General features: G+C 47.8%; 3 protein-coding genes across 13 annotated transcripts in view; 1 reads left to right on the plus strand and 2 right to left on the minus strand.

Moving 5' to 3' along the window:
- CSNK1G1 (casein kinase 1 gamma 1) overlaps nucleotides 1–15,179 on the minus strand; it is a 108,593-nt gene extending 93,414 nt beyond the window's left edge. For 3 of the 9 annotated variants that reach the window (XM_085071147.1, XM_085071146.1, XM_085071143.1), the window contains exons 1-2: nucleotides 15,008–15,179; nucleotides 9,018–9,051 (exon numbers count right to left, since the gene is read on the minus strand). The gene's annotated coding sequence lies outside the window, so the exon portion shown is untranslated. The remainder of the gene's footprint in view (nucleotides 1–9,017; nucleotides 9,052–15,007) is intronic. The other 6 variants (XM_085071145.1, XM_085071144.1, XM_085071142.1 and 3 more) reach the window with 3 other exon arrangements.
- Nucleotides 15,180–21,009: 5,830 nt separating this feature from the next.
- On the minus strand, nucleotides 21,010–23,539 carry PCLAF (PCNA clamp associated factor). 2 transcript variants are annotated; one of them, XM_085071162.1, is made up of 4 exons: nucleotides 23,466–23,539; nucleotides 22,941–23,018; nucleotides 22,499–22,640; nucleotides 21,010–21,429 (listed from the first exon to the last, which is right to left on the minus strand). In XM_085071162.1, the coding sequence occupies exons 1-4, from the start codon at nucleotides 23,467–23,469 to the stop codon at nucleotides 21,372–21,374; spliced, it is 282 nt and encodes a 93-aa protein (XP_084927288.1). In that variant the 5' UTR covers nucleotides 23,470–23,539; the 3' UTR covers nucleotides 21,010–21,371. The 2 variants fall into 2 exon arrangements, with proteins under 2 accessions (XP_084927288.1, XP_084927287.1); XM_085071161.1 differs by lacking the exon at nucleotides 23,466–23,539 and adding an exon at nucleotides 23,160–23,319.
- TRIP4 (thyroid hormone receptor interactor 4) overlaps nucleotides 23,521–25,935 on the plus strand; it is a 28,041-nt gene continuing 25,626 nt past the window's right edge. Inside the window, exons 1-3 of one of the 2 annotated variants that reach the window (XM_085071158.1) lie at nucleotides 23,521–23,720; nucleotides 24,118–24,284; nucleotides 24,495–24,631. In XM_085071158.1, coding sequence (XP_084927284.1) covers nucleotides 23,533–23,720; nucleotides 24,118–24,284; nucleotides 24,495–24,631 — 492 coding nt within the window. In that variant the 5' untranslated portion in view covers nucleotides 23,521–23,532. Of the gene's footprint in view, nucleotides 23,806–24,117; nucleotides 24,285–24,494; nucleotides 24,632–25,935 lie in introns of both variants that reach the window. The other variant, XM_085071159.1, reaches the window with a different exon arrangement.

Raw genomic sequence — 25,935 nt, forward strand, 5'->3', positions numbered from 1 at the left:
ACTTATTTGACATCTCTCTCCCAATTCCCTTAACTCATGAGTAGCCCACACACTTCCAACGGAGCAATGGACTGCCGCAAGAAGGTCTAGATCTCAATTCCGTCTTTACAAAAGGAAAACAGCAAATTTTTTTTGCAGGTACCTAGTGCCATGCCCAGTGCAATCCCAGCACATGAAGGTTTGATATTCCCAGTAAGCCGCATGTACCCCTAATGCAAAACAGGAGCCTACACTTCGTTAAAAGCAAAATACTGAAGGCTTCAAAACTGATGCCAACAATCTTTGTGATGAATGAGAACAGAACAGTGCCTCAATTAACACAAGAATACAAAATTTAGAGAAAACATGAAGGCAAGTTCAGGTAGAGTCTACTTGCAACACAGGAATATCATGGAATGAGGTTCTTTAAATCTTTTGACTCATCAGGAACAGAGTCCTGGTTATTCTAAATTAAATTTCACTATATGTTTTCCCTGACCATACCTGAGGTACTCCCAGCACGGAGCTGCACTATGTGCTTCCAGCAGCAATCATTCCATATGATGTTGTTTGGTGACACCTCAGTCTGGGAGCACAGAGATGTGAGGGCTCTGCTGAGGACGCTCATGACAAGAACTCTATTTTATCCTTTCAACGTGAGCCTCTGCTTCCTAACCCTGACCTGTCTGGTATAGTTTCCAGAGCCTGAAACTCAAACAGGGAAGGCCCACCCAAGGAGTATTTTACTTTTCACTTTGAGATGATTTAACCTTTTCCCCTGGAGCAGCTGCAGATACTGTGCAAGGAACAGTAGCCTGGAAGAAAGAGAGCATGTGGCTCAGGGAAAAACAAGCACATATCTTAATGTGAAACATCTGCATTTTACTCTTTTTTATGGTAAAGAAAGAGAGTTTTTTTCCTTTTTGGCTTCCCCTGCAGCAAGAGCAGAGGGTACTCACAACACAGGATCAAGTAAGGGTCTGGGTGCCCCAAGTTCAGGGAGCATCCATCTTGACTAAACACTGAGTTATGAAAAATATTTTAAAGTGGGATTTTGAACTCTCACCATTGTTTGGAGAAAGGCTTTGAGGAACACTGATCATGATCTCCCCAAAGTGGCTCTACACAGCACTCACTTATCTTATAGCCCCCTCTGAAACACACAGTATGTGGCTCACACACTACCTTATTACCATTATCACAGTGCACTTTGCTCGTATTTTGTATTATTATTATTATTATTTTCTTCTTTTCCAAGGATCCCTTTACAGGTTACATGAATCACACAGTTAATAGCCTTCTAGCATCTGCACAAGAAATGTTCCCATTCCCAATGCCCCTGGGAAGAGGGATAAAGTTCTCTTAAGTTAAAAGTCATGATAAATGGCATTTGCTGTCTTAGACATGGCTGAGTTCACACTCCAGGTGTCAATGCCAACCCGGATCATCATGCATTTTAAAAGAAAAATAAAAACATAATCCCCTATAGTCTAAGGAGTTTTCTTACAAGATCCCTTTGATTCACATCTGAAGATGAGCTGCTTCAGTTCTACACATGCTCTCGAAGAAAGGATAATGGAGCTGTTTGAGGCACTTCCTGCTCCCAACCTGTGCAGCAATGATGATTTGCTCCACATTCCTCCCTTCACTACACAGGTTTACTCAGTCATTAATAGACTCTTGATTTAATACTCTTTCACAGCCAGCTCAGATCATACTCCTCCTCAGATCTAAGCATAAGCCAGTAACCCAAATGCAGATATTTAAAATCCTTTTCCCCTACCCCAGAGATGCAGAAAGCTCATCACATGCTCAGGTGACACCATGGCTCTCTAAAGAGAGGGAGTGACACTAAGTTAAGCTGAGTCGCCTACATTCCTCAGCACCTCTGCTGTTCCTCAAGAGTTTTAGGAGACCTCAAGTTTTCTGCTGCTTCTTGTTCTCCCTCCTGGTTCTCCTCATCCACATGTTAATCCCACAACAATCCACGTGCCCCAAAAGCTGGGAAGATGCCTGCAGTCTAGAACTGACACTAGGATGAAACAGCATCTCTGAAGGAAAACCCACACATACTCTCTGTAAGACAGAGTGACTAAAGAGCTGCAGGAACCCCCAGGAAGAATTCCTGGTGGCTTTTCCCCTTATACGACCTATTGCTGAGCAAGTACAACTCAGTAAAGCAACAGGAGAAAACCAGCCCAACAATACCTGGAGAGCTCTGTGCCAGGTTAGAAACTTAGGCCAGTTCAGGAACAGGTTTGACAAGCAGTATATGGGAAAGGCAGGACAAAACATCCCCTTCTGGGCACAGCACATAACTCTGTGGAGGTAACAAAAAAGGCTTCAAGCTGTGAACATTCCGAAACACGATGTTTCAATCCCAGGCAAAGTATTGAAACACCAGGTTTCATGTTTAGGTATGAAACTACATTAACAGTTTAAAATTACTGGTTCAATAGGTCAATGTCTGATTAAAACTAGATTTTTAGCAGGCACAGAGCAGGAAGCTAAAATAGCAACCCACAGTTGATCAGCCATGACATGAGCACAAACAAAATAGCCTCAGGGACACATCGGGATTATCCTTTTATATATATATATATATATATGTATATATATATACACACACATACACACACACACTGCATGTAATTAGTATGACAAAGAGTGGGACATTAACATGTGCTACTTCACTCCTGGCTGTCCCTGCCCTGTTTTGGCCTATCAGCTGATTGCCAGCCTGGCTGCCTGCTGGATCCCACACTGGGAAAGCTGAAGAGAGGCATTATGATCACCTCCTCCCACTTTCTGCATAAAAAGTTGAAATTTCAAGAATTTTTCCCTTTTAAAGGGACCAAGAACTTTATGTTCAATTCCTTTCTTCATCCCTAATTTCTAATTTTATTTCCCTCCTTTCCATTTCTACCTATCCCCCCAGGAATGCTTTTGCTCATAATTTGCAGTACACTGTACTGCAAACCTTCTTTGAACAGCACAGCATGGGAGACCTGTAGGTATGGACAGTATCCTGGAAACAGCTGGAGACTTCCCCTCTTGTAAGAATCCCTAAGGCATCCTCCAGAGCTCTTCAGAAATACCACCACCTCATGCTGCCCCAGGATTCTGGAAAGGCTGGAGGTTCATAAAGGTGGGATTGATAGCAGGAGAACACTTGTGTCAACTCTGTCCATGACAATCGAAGATGATCCAGGGAGCAGCAAACTTCTGCAGTCTGCTCCAGGATCTGCCATCGCTGGATTACAGATGTTGGCATGGACGCAACTGCCCGGTCCTAACACAGTTCATTTTATGGACATGCTGATCCTGGGTTTGTTCAACTGCTTTTTTCTTTTGTCCAATTTCCTAAACCAGCAGCTTCTACACAGCCCCAGAACAACATCCAGAAGTTTGTTGTCTGCTTTTTAAAGAAATCCTCCCAATCCTAGCACTTGCAGGCATTTCAGACTCCCCAGGACAGGCAGCTCCTTGCCTGCCTTCAACTCTACTTCCTTTCTCCATGCCCTGGTGAAGATGCAATGACCAGAAATGTGCAACACAATAGATGTAGCCACACACTCACCCACTGCAATTCACTCAGTGTCAACGACCCTAATTCTTCATCAGGTTAATACGTCAGCCCTCCAAAAAATAAAATGTGTATTACCTGTAGCAAGCAAGAGACCAGTGTGACAACAACAACAAAGTCAATGTCAGGTAGACGAATCTTGACAGCTCCAAGCCATGCCCATACCAACAAAAAGGGGTCTGCCCACTCAAAAGAGTTTCTTTCACGAGCCAAAAAAACCACACCACTCACTGTGCCCCTGAACAGCATGGCAGACACCTGAAAATCCTGTTCGACTTCCCAGAAACTTTTCCCGTTCAGCTGGCAGCATGCTGCCAACTTCAGGGGAGTCTGGCATTTTTGGAGGATAGCAGAAGAGCTCCATAAGCCTGAGTACACACTGAAGGCATCTTCTTCATTATGCTCGTAGGATGAATTATGTATTTAATTAGAAGCAGTTTCAACGAGAAGTTGCTAAAGTTGAACACGGAGGATAAGTCTCACTTCACACAAGGAGGGAAACCCACGCAAGGAAACAGATGCCAGAACTGGCCACCTCTGTGCACTGTCTCACACACACTACAAAATTCTCCCAGAAGCTGAAGTAAAGTGCTATTTTGCACAGATAATCTTCATGTTACCTCGAAGGCAAACATCACCCGTCTCACAGTTTGGAAATTGCATCTGTATGAAGCTGCTTTGATTCAACTTCCACTTTCAAGCCCTAATCTTCAGCATAGCTACCAATTAGAAATGTTCATTAACACGTAATCTGCTCTACGCACCACATCGTGTCTGTCTCCTCTGAAGCCTTAATACCCACCGGTGAGGATGGCTTTGTACCAGTAGATCACTCTTTTGCACTGACCTTTTGCACTGCATTCAGCTCCGGAGTTAATTCCTGCCAACAGCCACACTGGAAGCATCAGCCAATGACAAACACAAAAAGCTGTTTGGCATCATTGAGCCTCAAGGCTCTGTCCAGCACACAAAAACAGCATTTACGTGTTGAGATAGATACAAGTAAAAAAAGTCCTTGCACCACAAGGTCATACCAAGCTCGCTGGAAGACTAAATTTAGCCACCTGTGCCTCAGCCAAGTCTGTTAGTTATGGGAAGCTTAGATACTGGCGTGGAGCACTGGTCCCAGGGTAAATCCCATGGAAGACTCGACTCCATTTAACTGCAAATGATCTTGAAGCTATTAATGGTGATCCCAATCCCAATCCATCAGAGGAGATGTCTCTGAGTACCCCACAAACCTGGCACCAAGACACCGTGATCCTGTTAAGGCTGGTTTGCTCGAATGTGTAAACTACTACATTCAGAGTCAGCAGGAGGAGCAAAAGAAGATTTAACAGATGGGGTTTCAGTGCAAATGCATTTTAGAACACCTCCTTAGCAAGCACATTTCCTCTTCTACCACACGTCACACTACAGTTCTAACAGCTATGCAAGAGCAGATCGATAAGAACTTGGGGATTATTCCAAGCTTTTGTAAATGTTAGCAGAGGCTGATTGAAGAGTTTGTGGAGACAAGCCCCACTTTACCAAAAAATGCCTCAGCCAACAGTTTTGTCAAACATTTAATAATTTTCCACGCCAAAAAGGCAGGGGTGACAGCTATGTAAGGTCTTAGGATCAGTATCAGCCACGAGCCCACAGAAGTACCCCAGTGCTCAAGTGAGGTTTGATGTCCAGGATCACTGCAAGAACCTACCCGTAAGAAAAAATAAGCTAAAGAACCTGGTTTCAAGATCGCTGGGGAATTTCTGAACTGTCTGCCTCAGCCCTGCAGGCCTTCAGAGATGCTCAAGAACCTATTTCGGTGCCAGAAAACCCAAACAGGAGCATTAGCTCAAGCAGACAAAGCCAGGATTACTAAGATGACCGCATCAAGTCCAACTGGGCACAAGGTTTCTTGCATTAGATATTTAGTGTATATGGTCCAAGACGCATCTGGAAGTCATGCTCCATCCCCTCTTGCCTCTGTAAGCAGATGGTGACACAGAAGGTTGCCTGAACATCCAACAGTCACCTTGCACATTGCTGCTTTTACCAAACCTGTCCCTGCAGTGTCCCCAGCTGGGAGGATGCTGAGACCTCCAGGTCCCCCAGCCAAAATCCACAGCCTTCTGCACAGCAGCCAAGTTCCCCCTAAACCCCTCTCCTCAATCACAAGTCGTCTCCTTAAAGCTGACACACCAACAAGAACAGAACAAGTGGTTCCAAAACACCCCACTCCCAGTCATGGATCTTGACAGGCAAAGGCACTCTGGCACATGCAGCAACTCCTAATATTTAGAAGGGATATAAAACACCAAGTACCAGCACTCTACCCAGCAAATCCACACGAAACCAAAGGGCTGTGAATTGTTTTGGAACATAATACCAGTTTTGGACCTTAATCACAGAATATCAGGGATCTGAGAAGAGATATTTCCCCCCAGAGATGCAAAGCACAGCCCAGCGATGATTTACCACACTGGTGTTGCTTCTATCACGAGTCAAACTGAAGCCTCAGTGCTGCAAACGCTGCACAAAGCTGCTTCAGAACAGGAAACCTGTCAAAACCTTTCCAAACAGAGGACAGCTGGGAAGCAGTATCAGATGCCTAAGTGGCTACAGGCCTGCTCTCAACAGCAGGATGATCATTTGGAGAATCCAAGGCTCTCCAAAGCATTGAACCTGGCACTAAAGGCAAGCCAGGTGAGGTAGTCTGTGGGTAGAAAAATGAGAGTGCAACCAGGGAGTGAGAATTATTCAGGGTGGGGAAGAATCATAAAATCATAGGCTGATTTGGGTTGGAATGGACACTAATGACCACCTTGTTCCACCTCCTGCCATGGGCAGGTGTGGCTAGCACAGGTCTTTCTCGTGAGAACATTCCGCTGTGTTTTATAAACAAAGATAAAGTTTGGATGTTTTTTAAAACAGTGTCTCGAGATTTGGACAGTTCAGGCCTGGCCAATCAGGCCTAGGGGGAGGTTTCTGGCTGACCAATCTGGGCGACCTCTGAAAAGTCTATATATATATTGAAATCAAAATAATTAACACTCTTTCTTGCCACACTGAGAACTTGGGTCCTTTTCTCTGCTAGTGGCTCAACAGCAACAGGCAGGGACACCTTCCACTAGACCAGGTTGCTCCAAGCCCCATCCAGCATAGTTTTGAACGCTTCCAAGAACCTCACTACCTGGAGGAATGTCTCTGGGTGATGTTATGATAATCCTGTATTCCCTATTGCTTGCTTGTATGCCCAGAAATGTGGTCTGTAGCTTTAACTGCTACACACTAGCAGGTATTTTGGAAGTGTTTACTTCTATCTAAGAAGTTGCTTAAAGCATGTGCTGCCCCAATCCCTCTCCTCAGCACAAATCAGAGTGCTGTGACCTGCTGAAAGGCAACAGCAAGAACTAGTTGGCGTGAAACTCCTAAAGGCGAGACCTTTGAAGTCTAACCTGGACTTGAAAAGAGACAACTACAAAGCCTGTGGCCTCTGCTTCATTAAAATAAGATGTTAAAGGTTCTTAAGTTTCATTTGCTCATTGAAACGTGTTCTTCTAAGATCTACGAAACAAAAACAAGCTGCAGAAAGTAAACTGGCCTTGTACATTACAAAGGAAGACAGTTACAAGGTAACTAAGGACAGCCACAGTGGGCAGGGTGGGATTGCTGCAAAATGAAGCAGCTCGTTTGAACCTTGCCAAGAGTCAAACTCTTCCACTACACTTTCCAGAACTGCCACCATCAATAACCAATATTAAAGCTGTATTTTAGAGAACTTCCTCTCATTCATTGTAATAGACCCAAACAAGCAGCAGTCAGATCTGGAAGGAATTTTGAGTGAGGAGGAATGAAAGCTTGAAGCTCCAGCAAGTCTGAGATGCTTGAAATTTCTACTCTTCCAAAATCCACCTAAAGAATTTTATCCAAGAGAAGTAATGTTAATGGTTGGGCTCCATGATCTTAAAGGCCGTTCCAAGCTGAACAAGTCAATGAGTCTATGGTCATTCATACACCCCTCCTTGCTGAGAGCAAGACTAGATGCAGACAGATTTCCTGCATTAGTTTTTCCTGCTGTGAGCCCTACATGAACATGAAGGATGACAATGATGGGATTTGCATCTATCCTCTGACTTGTAAATCAGAAATGAATGTGTAAAACAAAGGAACACTGAGTTTGGCCTATTTCTACAAGCAAGATGTTACCTGTGGTAGGGTCTCACCATCGTCTCAGCCAAGAATCTCTTCCCAATATCCCATCTAACCCTGCCCTCTGGCAGTGGGAAGCCATTACCCCTTGTCCTGGCACTCCAGGCCCTTGTCCCACGTCCCCCTCCAGCTCTCTTGGAGCCCCTTTAGGCACTGGCAGGAGCTCTAAGGTCTCCCTGGAGCCTTCTCCTCTCCAGGTGAACACCCCCAGCTCTCCCAGCCTGGATCCAGAGCAGAGGGGCTCCAACCCTTGTAAAATCTCCATGCCCTCCTTGGGACTTGCTCCAGCAGCTCCATGTCCTTCTCATGCTGGATTCCAGGGCTGGAGGCAGCTCTGCAGGTGGGGTCTCATCTGGGTGGGGCAGAGGGACAGAATCCCCTCCCTCCCCCACTGCTCACAATGGGGGATCAGCCCGGGGAGGGGGTGTTAAATCATGCACTAAGCTCCACAGCAAATCGCTAAGATGCAAGTGACCATATTTTCCAACACAAAATAAATAGCTCCAGGGAACACATCAGACAGGTTGGTTTCACAGAGTTCAAATAGGTTTCTCCTTTGGCACTGACGCAAAGCGATTCCTTGTGGGCTGGGAAAAAGAAGTAGCTTTATAGGAAGCAGGTATTCCAGAGTTTTCTTAACCTCAGCATAAACTGCATGAACTCCCCAGGCTTTATCACCGGACATTAAAATACATATATAGGACAGCAGCTACTCAGGATATTTAATAAATGATGTAGCCTCCTCTAATGCACCCCACACAACATGGTCAACTCCTCTCACAGAGTTATTGAAACATGATGGCTTCAGGAAAAAAAAAAAATTGGGACTGCAGAGAAACCTTCACCTCTTTGTAAACAGCCACAATTTTCCCAGCCTAAAGGAATGTCACAATATAATCATAAAGAGGAAAAAAAAAAGGAGCAGGAGAGCAGAGGCAGACAGGAAAACAGTTTTCCCATCTCCCCAGTGAACATCCCCAATTCCTGTGTTAAATCCTTGGAGCAGGAAATCCAAGCTATTGAATTGTCTTCCTCAACACAGAAACTGTCAGGCTGATCTTGAGGGTGGAATCACTGTCAGCTCTTCAGGCTATTAAGCTGCTCTCCGGAAGAGCTTTGCTCACAGATGAGCAAAGCAAACCAGAAGATTCAGACAGGTAATAGACACCTATCCATTGCAGGAGACAGGCTGCTCCAAATAGATCCAACAGGCAGGAAGAAAATATGAAAAGCCAGGAGAAAATGGTGGTAACCTCACCCCGACTGAGTTTCATTGTTGCTTTTGCCAATTTCTAGAAGAAAAAAAAAAAAGGACTGTTTAAAGGGTAGGGAGTGTCTGATGAACCAGAAATCAAATGGGCCACTTGACGAGGAGTCCAAATACCTCCTCCCTCTAGTGAAAAACAAAGGTTGGGGGGTGGCGGTGGGTGTTAATGTGGAACATAGAGACGAAGTACGTACAAGAATTCTGAGATTTTACCTCTCCAAAGAATTCCAGAATGGGTTGGGTTTGAAGGATCTTAAAGCCTATCCCATTCCACCCCTGCCATGGGCAGGGACACCTTCCACTATCTCAGGGTACTCCAAGCCATGTCCAACCTGGCCTTGGACACTTCCAGGGATATAGGGGCAGCCACAGCTGCTCTGGGAATCTGTGCCAGGGCCTCACCACCCTCACAAGGAGGAATTTCTTCCCAATATAACCAATAAAACCCATATAACCTTTCCCTCTGACAGTGGGAAGCCATTCCCTCTTGTCCTGGCAGTCCAGGCCCTTGTCCGCAAAGGTACAGCCAGCAAAGGGTAGAGGGAAGCCTTCAGAGGCAAAATTCAGGGTAAGAATAGGAAGGCAATAACCAAGAGTTGTGGGACAGCATCTCAAAGAACGGCTCCCACAATCAGGCTTGGATTCATCAGGATCTGAGAAGGTTTTGAGACAACTGGAAGCCTGTACAAGAACAAGGACTGAATGGATCAAAACAACACCAGGACAGTGGCCCCTGCAATCAAAATCAAAGGCTCCTCTCGCACTGCGTAAGAGGAGCAGAGAAAGCCTGCAGATACGGAGTATATTTGAGGAGGATGAGTATATCTGGGGGGAAAGAAGGTGATTCATAAGAACCTCATCTCCTCAAAAACTCCTACAGATGGGACGAGAATTAGCCATGTGAAAATCCACAGCTAGAAAAAAATCAACACCGTACAAGTCAGATGTAAAGACAAAACCAAGGAACGGGAGTGTTTCTACACAAATGCTGGAAGTCTGAAAGTATGATGGAAAAACTCAAACATCTGTTTTGCAAGTGGATATAGCAAGTTCCTTCAAAACACAATGGAGAGTAGACAAGCCACTGGACATTAAAAGAACGCAAGGACTAAGCAAACATTTAGACGACCTAAGCTGACACCACCACTAGAGCAACTTTAGTTTTTTGTGACAGCAAAAAACCCCCTGTAAATCAGAATTCCAAGTTTAAAGCAGAAAAACAGAGCCTCAGCCACCCAAGCAGCAACAGCAATTGTCACACTGTCACCAGCAGGCTGCACAAGCAGGACACACAGCATTAACCAGGCTCCACATGCCTCTGTGTCACCAGAGCAAATGCCAGATCAGTGTGTGACACTAGGACCAAATTCCTAAACAGCAAAAAATTATTCCTCCCCAGGAGTGGATGAGAGAAGCAGCAACCCATACAACCACTGATTATGTCTGGATGGGAAGGGACCTTAAAGCTCATCTAGTTCCACTCCCTGCCACAGGCAGGGACACCTTCCACCAGACCAGATTGTGCCAAAACCTGTCCAACCTGGCCTTGAACACTTACAGGGATGGGGTAGCCACAGCTTCTCTGGACAACCTGTGCCAGGCCCTCACCACTCTCAAAGACAAGAATTTCACCTTAACATCTAATCTAAACTAATTCCTGCCTTCACCTTAGATGGCAGCTGAAATATTGGTGTGAGCCCTATGGTGCGATCTGACCAAGTAATCAAAGCCAACCCTTCTGTACAGCAAGGCTAAATGTCCAAGAAGGAAACAAAATCTAAATTTACAAGATTTTAGTAAGGAAAAAAAAAGGTTAGAAGCCACAATGGTTAATGAATCATCAGATAACATCTCCCAAAAATTAAAACTGTTTTACACATGCTGTGCTGAGCTTGGCCATCTCTTCTCTCCCTGCTTGACCCCACAAACCAGGCTTTAGGTGGCAAAAGATGATGAGGTGACAACAACAGCCTCACTTTAGCTGCAAAGTCACACAGGAGGATGAGGAAGCACCCTTGGTTAAAGCTGGTACCTGAAAGACTCTTGGCCAGCTTTCACAGAGCGATTCAGTGGCGTTTGGGCAACCCCAGCCCAGGTGGCCACACTGGACAAACCAGAGCTGACCTAACAACCAGCCTTAATTGCTGCAGGGCTAATTATATTGTTCAAAATGAAGTCGTGTCTCAGGAGTCAGGAGTCTTTTTCTTCCTTTTCCTTCTTCCTTTTGCAGTGGACAGAGCACATGAACAAGGCAAAGGCAGCTGATATACTCCATTGAAAAAAGAAAGAATATTACATGGCAGGATCCATCAAAGCTCTTTGGAGAGAAAAACTCTGCAGGATAAAAGGAAAAATCCTTCATGTACGTAAATAACTGGTAAAAAATGGTAAGGAAGGGGGAAGAACATATCACTGGTTGGTTTTGCAGCAGAAGGGACTCACCAAAGGCTTCTGCACAACGACACTGAGCTGTGCAGTTACTAAGATGACAACATTTGCTACTCTGAATAATTCAGAATGATCAGTAAATAAGAGCCATGACTCTAAAGAATTGCAGTAAAATCTCGTGATATGAGTGGGTGATACAATTCACAGCAGAGCACATCAGGAACAACCACCCAAACGTCAGCTTCAAAAAACATGACAGACTGAACTCAAGCCAACCTTGGGAAGCAGGACTACAGCACAATACTCCACAAAAACCATGGCTCCACAGTTTTTAGATCACTCGTGAACAATCTCTGTAATGATTATTATGTTACAGAGACAATAATATAGGATGAAATACCTTTAAAGAGGTACCTGCACCATAAATATAACCCAGCACCTCTGTGAACATCTCCCGTTCTCCTTTGCCACTCCTCCTGCCACACCTGTCTCAAGGAGGCTGGAGCAGAGCTGGCAATGACAAGTAACACAAGGAGAAGAGCCACGGAAAGTCTAAAGATATGAGGACAATTCAGCCAAGAGACTACCAGGAACAGAAAAAGTATTTTCCTAAAATCATTAATATCATGAAGAGAAGTGTGAAGGTTCCTAAATTCAACACCTGGCACAGGGGGGTCATGAACTGCTGAAGAGAGAAAAATAAAGCACTATTTCCCTGGATTAGATCTGCTGTTTTTGTGCTCTCCCCTCCCCAGGCATCTGCTCCTCGTTACCACTGAACAGGATAGCAGGCCAGATGGATTCCTGGTCTCATCTGGTAGCACTTTTTAAGGCATTACACAGGATTTCATCTGTTAACCTGAAAATACACAGTGGCTGATTGCTTCCAAAGAGCTGGAAATTAGTTTAAAAACCACAAAAAAGGGGGGCAGTGTCAGGGCAGGGAAAGCAGCAAGTGGCTATGGACTAGAATGGATTTAGGATCTTGCCCAGCTCACAGCTCCCCTCACAGCAGAGCCTTGAACTTGCCTGAATATTTTCCATTGGTGACTCTGGCATAGCAAACCAAGTTGTTGCCAATACAGAGAACCAGAACAGCATGAAAACTCTTACAGAAGAGTAAGACAGACGGGCTGGAATGAGGCAAGGTCACACACTTCATACTTCACAAGAAACATTACTATGAACTGGAAAGCTCTTTTATCCAAGCAAAAAGAAAGAGAGATAGGATATTAGGTTGTTGCCGTGACCCATGAGCCACCAACCTGACTCAGACATGAAGGATACTGGCACAAAGGAATTCCCCGTGGCACAGCACAGCACAGCACAGCACAGCATTCCAGAGAGCCCTCCCCGCCATTCTGTGCCCTGCTCCCCTCAGCGATTAGCTTTGAGCAAACATGTGCAGGAAAGAGAGTGACAGAGAACATGGAAAAGGGCAACTGTGTGGTTTGAAAATAAGGAGCCAACACTTGAGCCAAGCTTTACGGAAGCACCAACAGAGAGAAGAGCTGATTTATAGGAAGCATCTCTGGCATAAACACAGGCAGGTATGTATGAGCCACGGATAAATTTACTGTGAGAATCTGGTGCGAGTGTCCAGCCCTTATGGCCAGAAAACAGAACTTACACAAAACACAGCAAGGAGCCCAAACTTGTGAGGACTTCTGGCCAGCAGTTGAAAACACACAGTTAGAGACTTGCAGAGGAAAGCAGAGAGCTGAGCCTCCTCTTCCTCACCATCCAACAGCTTGTAAAAAATAAAAAAGGCACGAGTCCAGAAAAAGTGATTTCAGGGAAGGCACCGTTTGAAGAAACACTTGTATCTGAAAAAAGCTTAGGTGTTTATGCAGGGTGTAAGCATAAAGCCCTGATTTTATCAAGCCAATAGTCTAAAATTTCACTGGAGTTGGTAAGATTTTTGCCAAAAGGCTGGAATATCAGTGGTGCCAGGGTGCTGCTACACTGGCAGCCGGAACTTCAACATAGAAACAGATTTCCCTGGCAGGTCTCACCTCCATCCTCCACGCTTCCTAAATACATCTGTGGGGTTTTTTACTGAGAATGATTTTTTTTTATTATACACTACAGTATTTAAATTCTTTTCTTATCTGGTCACACCTTGTCAGCAGTCACCTTCCCCGCACAAAAACTCCTGCTGATAGTTACCATTGGCAGCACCTCCAGCTCATCCCTGACTCCAAGAGCTCTAGTATGAGCCCAGCTTCACATGGAAATAACCAGTCTATGCATCTCTGTACAACAATGTCATGAAACCTGAATTCTGCCATCAGTAACACTTCACCACCCCAGTGGCACTTCCAAAACTGGAGCCACTGGCAAGCAGTAAGGAATGCCTCCACGGATTTTGCAGTCTGAATCTCCACAAACTCATACCTCAAAGGCACTTTGTATTTTTTGGAATGTGTCTGTGGGAAAATGCTGCTAATATTTGATAAGAGCTTCTCAAAGGGAACAAAGCTCATGATTCCCAGTTCACCCACCATCCTCTCCCAGCAGAGACCAAATTACCGACACAGCACGGAACCAGGGATGCAGAGATGGATTATCTGGGCAAATCACAGCTGGCAGCTGGGGAGCTGAGAGAAGGAAAAGGCAAGTCCTGAAGAACTTGGGGAGTGGCTGTACAAGCTGACAGGCATTAGGTCACTGATTTAAAAAAAAATCAAGTCTGAGGTCACACCCGTGACAGTTGGACTTCAAGCAGGTCACGGTGAGCCAAGAAACGGTGAAGGTAGAAAACACGAAGTAGGGGCACGGGAGGCAGCTCAAAAGACTGCAAGCTTGGACTCTGCTCAGAAGGCTTCCCACGAACTGAGAAGTAACCGTAAAGAAAGGCTAAAGAGGACTGTTGGCAACAGTAAAACATGGGGAAGGGAAGATGTCACGCTTCTGAGGCAGTCGAGGCTGCCCCATCCCTGGAAGTGTCCAAACCAGCCTGAAGGTGGTTTGGAGCAGCCTGATCTACTGAAATGTGTCTCTGCCCATGGCAGGAGGTGGAATGAGATGAGTTTTATGATCCTTCAACCCAAACCATCCTGATTCCACGACTTGGACAAGACAACAAACCCCAATAGAGTTTCACACTGTGCCAAACAGCACATGGACATACAAGCTTTCCTGACATAGAGGGCTATAGAACTTCTTCACACAAATAAGTTGCTGATACACCCCCAGTTACACACAGCAATTCGCTTCCTTACACTGGGAACACCACCACATTCAGGAGTTCCCAAGGCAGCTCCAGCTCCTTCCCCGGCAGATCCCTGCCCCACACTCCCGGGACAGAGCGGGCTGCCACTTTCACCCGACACAAATCCCGCCGTTCCGCCCCACCGGGCAGCATCAGCCCCGCACCCCGAACCCGCCCCTGTTCCCCTCGCTCACGCCCCGGCAGCCTCCGCCCTCCCCGCGGTCCCTCGGGCCGTCCCACGGCGGCTTCTCCGCCCGGCCGGAGCCGCTCCCGCCGCACCGGGAGGGCTGGAGCGCCCAGCCGGCGGAGCCTCCGCCGCGGGCGGGCCGCGAGAACCGCCCCTCGCCCGGGCGCCGCCGCCCGCGCCCCGCGGCCGTACCTGCTCCGTCGGCGCTGCGCTCCGCGGGAGGGCCGGGCCGGGCCGGGCCGGGCCGGGCTGGGCTGGGCCGGGCCGGAGCCACCGCTGCTCTCCCCGCGCCCGCCGCGGCTCCTCCCTCACGGCGCTCGACGGGCACGGCCCGACCCGGCAGCGCTCGACGCCGGCACCGCCCCGCGCGGCTCCGCCCTATGGCCGCGCCGCGCCCGCGCCGCTTCCGGGGCACCGCGGGCCCTGGAAACCGCGTGGCGTTGCCAGGAGGAAGCGGCGGGCGGAGAGTGCGGCGGGACAGTGGGCACCGGGACAGTGGGCACCGGGGCTCCGCTCCCGGCGGGGCTCAGCATCCGCCGGAATCAGCACCCCACTGGGGCTCAGCACCCGCTGGGGCTCAGTATCAGCCGGAGCTCAGCATCCTGGGGGGTTCAGCACCCCACTGGGGCTCAGCACATGGAATCATAGACTGCTTTGGGTTGGAAGGAACCATAAAAACTACCTCGTTCCCCCCTGCCTTAGGCACCTTCCGCCAGACCAGGTTGCTTATTCCTTGAAAATGATTAAAAAACGCCGTGAGGAAAACGTTCCTCCGTGGTGTGCGACCCTCAGCCTGGGGACAATCCCATTATCCAGCCATACACATCGCAGCTCACCAGCATATAGGCCCCACCAAGGATGAACGACAGGTTTATTTGGAAAAATCACTTGGAAAATATGTTCCGATCCAGAATTTAGGCATTAAAATTATTTATTTCCCCTACTATCTCGTAATCCTGAGGCCAAGCATGGAAATTTTCCCCTGGTGCCATAATTAACCTGAAAATGAAGCCCAGTTCTAATAAAAATGGATAATATTTCACTTCCGTTGTTTTTTCCATTTTCTTTTAAAATCTATGTGCAGTCTGCTTACTCACATAAAGCCTAATAAAGGCTTAATATTTTTATTAAACCTTTCAACTTGTCAATATCAAAATTAGAATGTCTCAATCCAGCCACCTGAAAAGCCTGTCCTGGAAGCATCTTGTCAAACCCTGCCTAGAGCACTGCTCTGGAATGAGTTTATTTTGCTTATTCTTTGTGCTATTATCCATGGAAAATAATAATAATGTGGATATCACAATATTGACAATATTGTCTTTGATCAAAGGGAGAAGCACTTTTGCAATTCAGCTCCCATTTTTTCTGTTCTGAACCATCTGGGCACTCCCAAGAGGCATCTTAATTCTGAAAAATTATTTATCATCAATTTTAGTCCAAGTAGTTCTTTTGCTAAGCCCTATTAAACATGCAGATTCTCATTAGCCCTGTGATAATCCCTTGGGAGTTTACACAAACACCAGCCTGTGTACTGAATGAAGGGGCATCAAAGCTGACCCGAGAACGTTTGGGGTGGGTGAGGAGAACCCCAACAGAGGTTCTACTCGCCTCCTTATCCTCAGTCCAGACAGGTGAGATTCCAGCCCAATTTCAAACTGCCTTGTTACGAACAGAAAGGAAACATCCTGCTTTTCTTCTTGCATCTCCCCTCGGGATGAAGCAGCTCGTGGCCGCAGGGCGGCTGGAGCTGCTGGGCAGGACAATCCCCCTTTGTCCGGAGCAGCGAGAAGGACAATGAAGCTCCTGTTGAGGATCAGGCACAGGGAGGCACCACCCCGATACGGCAGCGTGGGCAGGGGGGACCCTGCAGACACAGAGCTCAGATCTTTCTGGGTAACATGCAAAGGGGGAAAAAACGAAGTCAGAGGAAAAACAAAGCAAAAAAGCACATTTTTTGGCAGAGAGGTGAGAGCAGAGGAGCAACTACTTAAAGCAAGAAGGTACCAGCCAAAGTCTCACCCTTCTCTCTTCCAATAGAAACATCCCTGTACCCAATCCAGGGCAGGAATATACATGAACAAGCTTGGAATTTACCTAAATTAATAGTGCTCTAGAAGGAGACAAGTGTAACTGCCTTAACATAAAGCAGGCAACACCTGAACTACAAACCCCGGTGTCTGCAGGAGGGAGGCTGCAGTCCAAACAGTAAGAGAGTAAACAGTCATGGATATAAATTGGATGTGGTCTGGTAACAGATTTTCTTTTTAGGAAAAGCCTTGAAAATCAGAAAAAGCGATGAAAACCCCTCATCTGGGGATGAAGTCCCTGAGGTTTGGCACTGGATTTTGCATGGCAGGGTGAGAAGTCGGCAGCCCGACAGCTGATGGCCCTGTCCCCCTCCCCTCCGTCTGTGTCCCCATGGCTCAGACATCTGCTGTCCCCGCCGACCAGCTGCCCCCCTGCGCAACCCCGGCTGCGGGACGGCAGTAGGAGATCCTTCCTTCCAGCTAAATCCAACAGAAATGTACCGTCTGTCCTGTTTCGGGCACAAGGGGAGAAGGGGTCTGCCAGGAAAAGCTCAAAAATGCTTTGGGGCAGCAGCAATTTGTAATTATCCCTATGTGAAGAAGGAAAAGCCTTAGGCTACGGGGATGAGATAGGATGGCATCTGTTCCATCACTCTCTCTTGCCCAAAGAAAGATAATTTTGCCCTGGAAGATTTAAAATTCAACATATTAGACCCTCGGGAATTCTTATTTCTTAAACACTTCCAGCTCCTTTCCTAATCACTTTGTGTGCTCACTTTGCAGCTGCTTTTGGAGCATCCAAGAGCTCCTGCCAAAACACACATCCAGTTGTTCCAGCAGTGAACCCCTGAGCTCTCATTTGTGATGTAGGTACATCCAACATCCCCTGGGGAAAAATGTGGGTGCCCCAGCCTGGGTCAAGAGGAGCTCTTGGACCTTCAGACATCTATGGGGGGCTCAGCTGAGAACAATTTGTTGCTCATTAATGCTCTCAGGGCTGTGATGTTCTCCAGGTTGGGGGTCGGATAAATAATTTTGACTATTGGCAGAAAATTCCACATGTTGGAGTGGGAATAAACTCTGCGGGGGGAAATGGGTTGCTCTCACAGCCCACCCCTGTCCCTCCAACAGTGCTGGGTTTGAGGAGGCCATGGGGAGTCAGCCAGTGACACAGTGAGTGATTTTGCTGAAGCCTTTCCTTACCTGACAAGATAATACAGATTCTCAGGAAATGAGCAATTCCAGTCTCTCATCCATACATTTATATATTCTCTTCACATTTCCTAAGTAAATAAACTGGTCCAAGGCAGAAGGAGCCTTGCCTGGTCCCTGGCACAGCCCAGCGTTTGTAGCTGAAGATGCTGCTGACATCTATGGTCAGCCTGGGGTACTGGTGTTTAAAAACGTTGGAATCACAGGCTGTATTGGGTTGGAAAACATCTTTAAGTTCCTCTCAATCCACCCCTCTGCCATGGGCAAGGACACCTTCCACTATCCCAGGTTGCTCCAAACCATATCCAGCCTGGCCTTGGACACTTCCAAGGATCCAGAGGCAGCCACAGCTTCTCTGGGCACCCTGTGCCAGGGCCTCATCACCCTCACAGAAAAGATTTTCTTCCCAATATCCCGTCTAACCCTGCCCTCTGGCAGTGGGAAGCCGTTCCTGTCACTGCAGGCCCTTGTCCCAAGTCTCTCTCCAGCTCTCCTGGGGCTCCTTTAGGCACTGGAAGAGGCTGTCAATGAGTTGTGGTGTTCATATGGATTTAACCAAAATAACATCATTATCAAATAATCCCTTAAATTACAAGAAATTACCTAAGAAATGAAATCCACTTTGAAGATATAAAAGTAATACTGGCTGGATTTCCAGATGATTCATCGCCCTAGGAGGTTCTCTGGATTACACCTCCTGCCCTAAAAGTCTAGAAAATCCCTTTCACGGGGAAAATCTCAGTTAATGCTGTAACATTACACCCAGTACAGTGATAGAAACAATTTATCCATATTTTATTTTCAACACTGTGCATGACCTTTCTTTACCACACTATACTTCACTATTAATTATATTGTTGGATTGAAGCACGTCTTGAGATTGATGGAAATCCTTCAGTAATGTGTGTCAGCACAGGTGAAACTCCTTCAGCATTCTAAGACCTGCACAGTGCCATTTTAAGCATATTTTTATTGGAGCAACAATAGCTGGGAAAAAAACCCAAATAACCAGGTAAGCTTTTGGACATGGAAACCTTCTGCAAGTCTGGTCTTACCCATAGATTTTATTTTGGGTTGTCTGAAGCTCCTGAGCTTTAGCACTCCCTCCCTTTCTGATTTTGTCCCTCATTTTCAGAAGAGCTGTGTGCTGTTCCTGTTTCCCTATGGACTCAAAGATTAGCAGCAGGGGCACAGCTGGAGCTAAATCAGCTCCAGCCCCAGTGAGCGTGGACTGAAGGTCACCCTCCCATATTCCCACTGAGACAGGAAGGCATCCAAGTAAACAACTTCTCCTGCATTTTGTTCTCATAAAAACTCAGCTTTAAGGCTGCCGGTCCTGACATAAACGTCCGGATTCTATCTGAGCAAAGGGAGCATATTTATTTGTTTATTAGAGGCAAAAGCAGGTTTAGCTGCTCCTTAATACAAAGTGTTGCTCTTTCCTAAGGTTCCCAGCAGGGTGGATGTGTACCACAGAGGCACATATTTAATCCCAAGCTCCTTCTGTGTACCTCATATCCCTCCACAGCCCTGTGTGTTCCAGCTCCATCAGATTTTATCTGTTTAATGATGTGTGAGAGCAATCCAGCACAGGAAGGACATGGACTCCAGAGGAGGCACCAAGATGATCAGAGGATGGAGCAGCTCTGCTGGGAAGAAAGGCTGGGAGAATTGGGGTTGTTCAGCCTGGAGAAGAGAAGCTTCAGTGTGAGCTATTTGTGGCCTTCCAGGACCTGAAGGAGCGGACAAGGAACACAGAGAGAGACTGTTTACAAGGGCCTGGAGTGCCAGGACAAGGGGGAATGGCTTCCCACTGCCAGAGGGCAGGGATAGATGGGATATTGGGAAGAAATTCTTCCCTGTAAGGGTGGGGAGGCCCTGGCACAGGTGGCCCACAGAAGCTGTGGCTGCCCCTGGATCCTTGGAAGTGTCCAAGGCCAGGCTGGACAGGGCTTGGAGCACTCTGAGGTAGTGGAAGATGCTCTGCCCATGGCAGGGGGTGGAAGGGAATGAGCTGTGAGGTCCCCTCCAACCCAAACCGTTCTGGGATCTGTGATTCAGGTCTCCACCAGCCACTGCTCGACAAGCAGCTCCTCATCCTGTCCCCTTCCCACCTGGCAGCTGAACAGCCCTCACAGAGCAGCTGAGCATGGACAACACCTGGGGGGATGCAGGTGAGAAGATCTGATCACAGCTCAGAGGTTTTTACTGTCTCCCAGGTGTTTTTAGAGGAGAAATGGAATTGATACACTGGTTTGGCAGGTCAAAGGGAAAGAACCACCTTTAGTGCCACCATGGGACCTGTCACTGTGATGATGTTCTGTCACTGAAGTCTGTGGCTTATTCAGATTTTTCCCCTTAATTTACATAATCTTTTAAAACTTCTGTTACAGAGAAATCAATTGCTACTTTTAAAACTTGAACTGCTTCTCTATAACAATCCTCATTTTTATCCAGACATTTTAGGAAGAGGTTTTTACAGCATTAACTGCTGTCCCCACAAGGCTGGGGACCTACAACATCTGACACTAAACTTTCCTTGTGCTAGATTTAAATTTAAATCTCCTCCTAAATTTCCCTTTTCATCTGCTCAACAATACTCTGATCTTCAATGGAGCTTCTGAGGAAGAGCAGAAGCAGAACTCCTGAGATTAACATGCATCACAAGGCCGCACTTGCTTTTTTCCTAGGAATTGCCCCACAAGTTGTTTGGCAACCTCCGTAACAGCCACAAGAACAAGTTTTGTATCATTTTAGCCATTTATTGCTCCCCCAGCTCTCAGGGTTCTGATTCTTTAGAACCACCAGTCTGTTTTAATTAAACTTCATCTCTAATTACCTCTAGCTCCAGCTGCCCACCTACCTCTCCAGTGTCTTTCCAAATCCAGTTTCCCACCTTTGGACAAAGAAATCTTCATTAACAACTTTTACTACAATAAAGACACAACATGGGTGTGTGGTCACAAGGCTTCAGTTTATTAAAAAAATGAGGATCTGCTTTTTAGAAACAGAACAACCACGATCATGTAAGTCTTGGACAAGCACAAGGCAGCCAGAAGATGAAAGACAAAGCTGCCCGACATGCAGGAGGAATTCAAGCAAACCAAGATAAAAATTAAACCAGTGGTTTACACTGAACATTAAATGCCAAATAGTATAAACGAATTAATTTCTCCAGTGTTCATGCCGTCTCTCAGACTTTTAATCCTGTACAACACCTGAAAGGAAGCCATAAAAAATTTTAAAAAACTATACAAGCTTACAAAGCCCAGCTCGAGTAGGAGGGGCATTGTAACATGAAAACTGAGGTCAGATGTCTACTCTTCCTCCAAGGACTCTCCATCTTCAGCAGGATCCGGTGGCAGGGGCCGAGCTCTGTAAGAAACATTATTTCAGAAGCATTAGCAGAACCCACCTCAGGTTTGAATGGCTAGCAAAGACTTTTCCCCAGAGCCCAGGTGACCCAAATGAGTTTAATTAGCCTCAGACAGAACCTTGAGGCCTCAGGACTGACAGGGGCTACTTTATCCCAAGTGCTCTGAGCCCAGATGTAGCTGCAGAGACATTCCTTCCAAACTGGAGAGAAAAAATCTCACACTAAGATATCCCTGAATGGTCCCTGCATGTCCTGAACCCCAAGGGCAAGTTCCACACCTTTCTTTGGAAGCCACATAACTCCTATCTCACACCTGAGTTTCCATCTGACTAACTTATGGAACAAAAAGCTTGTGCAGTTGAGCGAGTAGTTCTTGCTTCTTCCAGAACACACTAGGAAGTTGCAAATTGTTTTGCATGGGGACACTCTGTGTGCTCTTCTCACCACCTGGTTCTTAGTCAGCCCAACAACCTCCAGTTTAATGGAAGTTTTCCTGTGCTACAGCAAATGTTTTGTGTTTCACCAACAAGTGGGATGCACTTAAAAGCCTTTGTCTGCTTGTTCTGCAGGACAGGTTGGGGCTGATTCTTATGGGCCCCTCCCTAGCAGTTTGGGAATATCTATATTTGGTAGAAAAATGGAGGTTCAACCCAGAATTCTCTATGGAAAACAGTGTCTGCAAGACAACATTTTATACTGCTGTGTTTTAGTCAGTAGTGCAGTCTACAGGTTAACCTCCGAGGTTTCAGCTTGGAAAAGCCATTCAATTCCTGGCACGTGGAAAGTGCTAGTGCTCTCTTAGGCCTTTCCAAAACTTCGCTCTGCTCTGCAGGCAAAGTTATGTCTGAGCACTGAGAACCAACTATCAGTAACTCCACGAGGTCCCCAAAAACTTTGTCAGACTTTGCTGAGAAACATAATTTCCATGAAGATAGGGACGTCAGGAGACACACCGTCAGCTTTTCAGCAGTCACTTGCTCCTTCAAAAAATAAGCTGGAGTTTCACGGAGGAAAAAGAATCTCAACTTGTTTCCCCCAACTTGTGCCTCCACTTGTCCCAACACCCACCCCAGGCCGCTGCTCCCGGGCGCGTCTCCGTCGGGTGCTCGGTTCTCCTTGGACGGGAGCTTCAAGAAGTCGCCGATGCCCTTTTGCCAGGCGGGCACCGGCCTCACACACGCCCGGTTCAGCCCCACAGGGCGCTTGACACCTGCGGGGAGCATGATATCAGTCCTGGGGGAGGGAGGGCAGTGGGGAGGGAAGGAAGGAGGCAAACAAGAAGGGAGGGAGGAAAAGAGCGAAAGAAGGAAGAAAGGGGAAGGGAAGAGGAAGGGAGAGAGGAAGATGAGAAGGAAAACGGAACGAAGAGGAGGAAAAGGGAAGGGAGGCGTGAAGGGAAGTAAAGAAGAAAGGAAGGACGTAGTGAGGGAGAGAAGGAGAGAGGGAAAGAAGGAAAGGAAAAACCGACGGAAGGAAGGTAGGAGGAAGGGCCGATCCCCGCCGCGCTCACCTCTCCATTTGGCGGGCGGCGGTCCGGCGTTGATACTGATGGAGCCCAGCGCCTTCCGGGGAGCGCGGGCGACCAACACTGCGGAAACAGGGGGACAGCGTGGGGTCAGCGGCAGCACCCGGAACCCTGCCCTCCCCTGCCCGTCCCATCCCGATCCACTCCCGTCCCGTCCCGTCCAGTCCCTCCCACTCCATTCCCCCCATTCCCGCGGCCCCGCACCCTTGCGAAAGGCGCGGCCGCCCTGGTCCGCCTTGGTCCGCGCCATCGCGGCTCAGCACTGCCCGGCCCCGCCCCGGCAGCATCATTGGCCACAGCCCGCCAATGGAACGCGGGGCCGTCGCCGTCCCGCTCCCCTTCCCGCTCTCTGCTGGCCAAGCGGGATATTGGGAAGAAATTCCCTGCGAGGGTGGTGGAGGCCCTGACAAAGATTGCCCAGAGAATTTGTGACTGCTCTATTCCTGGAAGTGTTCAAGGCCATGCTGAACGAGAATTGGAATAACCTGGCTTAGTGGAAGGTGTCCCTACCCATGGCACGGGGTTGAACTGGGATTGGATTTGCGGTCTCTTCCAACCCAGACCATTCCCGGACTCTATGAACGGGTCCCGGAACGGTCGCGCCGTGGCCGCGTTCCCGGGGGGAAGGGAAGCGGAGGGTGTCGGGCGGTGCGGTTGCGTTTCCCGTCCCCCGCTGAAGATGGCAGCGCCCAGCGCGCTCCTGGCCTGGTGCATCCAACACCTGCGCGGGGACTTCGGGCTGGACGTGGGCGAGGAGGTGGTGCGGTGAGCGGGGTCGGGGCCGGGCGGGACCCTCCTGCCCTCTGGCACGGGCCGCGGGGGCCTCTCGGTCCAGCATGGAGGAAACAGGGTGTGTCACAGCAGCTGTCGGGAATCTGTGCCCAGGATTGTCCCTGGGGTGGAGATTTGCGGACGGGAGGTGGTGTGGAGGGTTGTCGGCTCAGAGAATCACAGATTGCTCTGGGCTGGGAGGGACTTTAAAGCTCATCTCGTTCCACCTCCTGCTGTGGTCTTACCACGGTCTGTACAGAACCCTGATCCGGAAAGGAGAGATAAATTACATACCTGTGGCTAAATGACACACTTGTGCCGTGAGACCACTCGAGTAGGCCTCGGAACATCAGCCCCCTCACCCATTTGTATCCACTCCGGCCCCTCGCAGGTACATCTTGTCAATCACAAACGAGGATGAGATCCGGGAGTACGTTGTTGACCTCGTTCAGGGCACTGACGGGAAGAAGAGCTGGTTTGTGGAAGAACTGCTGGCCAGGTGGAGGAAATCTGCGCAGCTGCCCTCCGAGCCTTTCCCAGCATATTGGAAAAAGGACGGTGAGCGGTGCAGAGTGGAAAACTCTCAAATAAACTTGGTTATTGTGATGTTAAAGAATTCCATACCATGAATCCCTGTATGGGTACCGGTCCCATTCGTGATTGTCGGGACAGTTTAAAGCCCCTTTTCAATGACCAAGGAGAGTCCAGGGACATCTTTCTCTTGCTGGCGCTTACCCAGCCTCTCTGTATGCTTGCTCACACTTCCAGAGGCTTTGGAAGTGCCGCGGGCTGGGGACCAAGGAAAGAAGGGGAAACGCAAAGGGCGGAACAAGCAAGAGATGCCAGTGTATGCCGAGCCCAGTGCTCACGGGGAGGAGGTGAAAACCCCTTTGGACCTGGCCAAGGTGAGTGGAGGGGGTGGGGATGTCAGGGAGTCTGGGGATCACTTGAAACCTGGGGTCTGGGGAAAGGGGATGTCAGACACTGGTAAAGATGTGATTGGAAAGTGGAAATGAGTGTCTAGGATATGTCAGACTGGGGTGCCCAGGTGGACACTGCTGAGGCCACACCTCAAATCCTGGGGTTAGTTTTGGACCCTCAGAAGAAAGACAGTGAGGTGCATGTCCAGAGAAGGGAGCAGAGCTGGGGAAAGGGCTGGGTCACCAGGAGCAGCTGAGGGAGCTGAGGGGCTCAGCCTGGAGAAAAGGAGGCTTGCGGGGGACCTTCTGGCTTTGCACAAGTCCCTGACAGGAGGGTGCAGCCAGCTGGGGATCAGGATCTCCTCCCAGGGAGCAGGGGACAGGATACAAGGAAATGGCCTCAACTGTGCCTGGGAAGGTTTAGGTTGGATACTGGGGAAAATTTTTTTGTGGAAAGGGTGGTCAGGTACTGGAATGGGCTGTCCAGGGCAGTGGTGGAGTCACCATCCTTGGAGGATGTGGCATTTGAGGAGGGAGGAAGGGAGGAGGAATGCAGAGAGAGAGGAAGGAAAGAAGGGAAGATGGAAGAGGGGGGAGGGGGATAGAGAGTGAGAAGAAAGAAGGGGAGTTAGTAATGGGACTCTGTGATCTTGGAGGGCTTTTCCAACCTAACCATTTCCATATGTCTATGATGCCCAGGCTGGGGAGAAAGGTTGTGTCTGTTTGTGTCTATAACTAGGAGTAAAATAATCATCAGGTAGCAAATATACCAGCATGGATTTTTCTTGCCCCAAAAAGCCTGAGAGGAGAGCAGGTAAAGGAAGTCGAGGCTGTAATTAGGAATAAAAGGGATTTCTTTAAATCAGATGCAAGGGTGGGGAGTTGAAGCCACGAAGAGGGTAGAACATCCTTTTCTGATGTATTTAAACCTTCCCAGTAAGACTGATTAAAGCTTTAATTGGCAACTAAAATATTTCAGAAAGAAACTGTGGAAGAAGAGCAGAGAAGCACTAAACCTGAGAAATGCTGCTATTCCTGACTGAGGAGCAGAACTTGAATTCATGTTTTTAGATGGAACTCTTGGAGCAGGGAGGCTGCAATGGCTGAAAGTGTAAAACGTTTGTAGGATAAAACGCCATGTTTTTGAACTGGAGGATTGAAAATGGACAGTGATGTTCCACTTCCTTGTAGTTACCTTTTAACTTGATTAAAATGAAAAAAAAAAAGTGAGAAATAACTGCCAAAGTTACTTTATCTTATTTTGAGTTTTTTTCATGGTGGCAGTGTTT

The sequence above is a fragment of the Lichenostomus cassidix genome, chromosome 10 (assembly GCF_008360975.1).
Source record: "Lichenostomus cassidix isolate B80296 chromosome 10, HeHo_3.0, whole genome shotgun sequence".
In the NCBI taxonomy this organism is placed as follows: Eukaryota; Metazoa; Chordata; class Aves; order Passeriformes; family Meliphagidae; genus Lichenostomus; species Lichenostomus cassidix.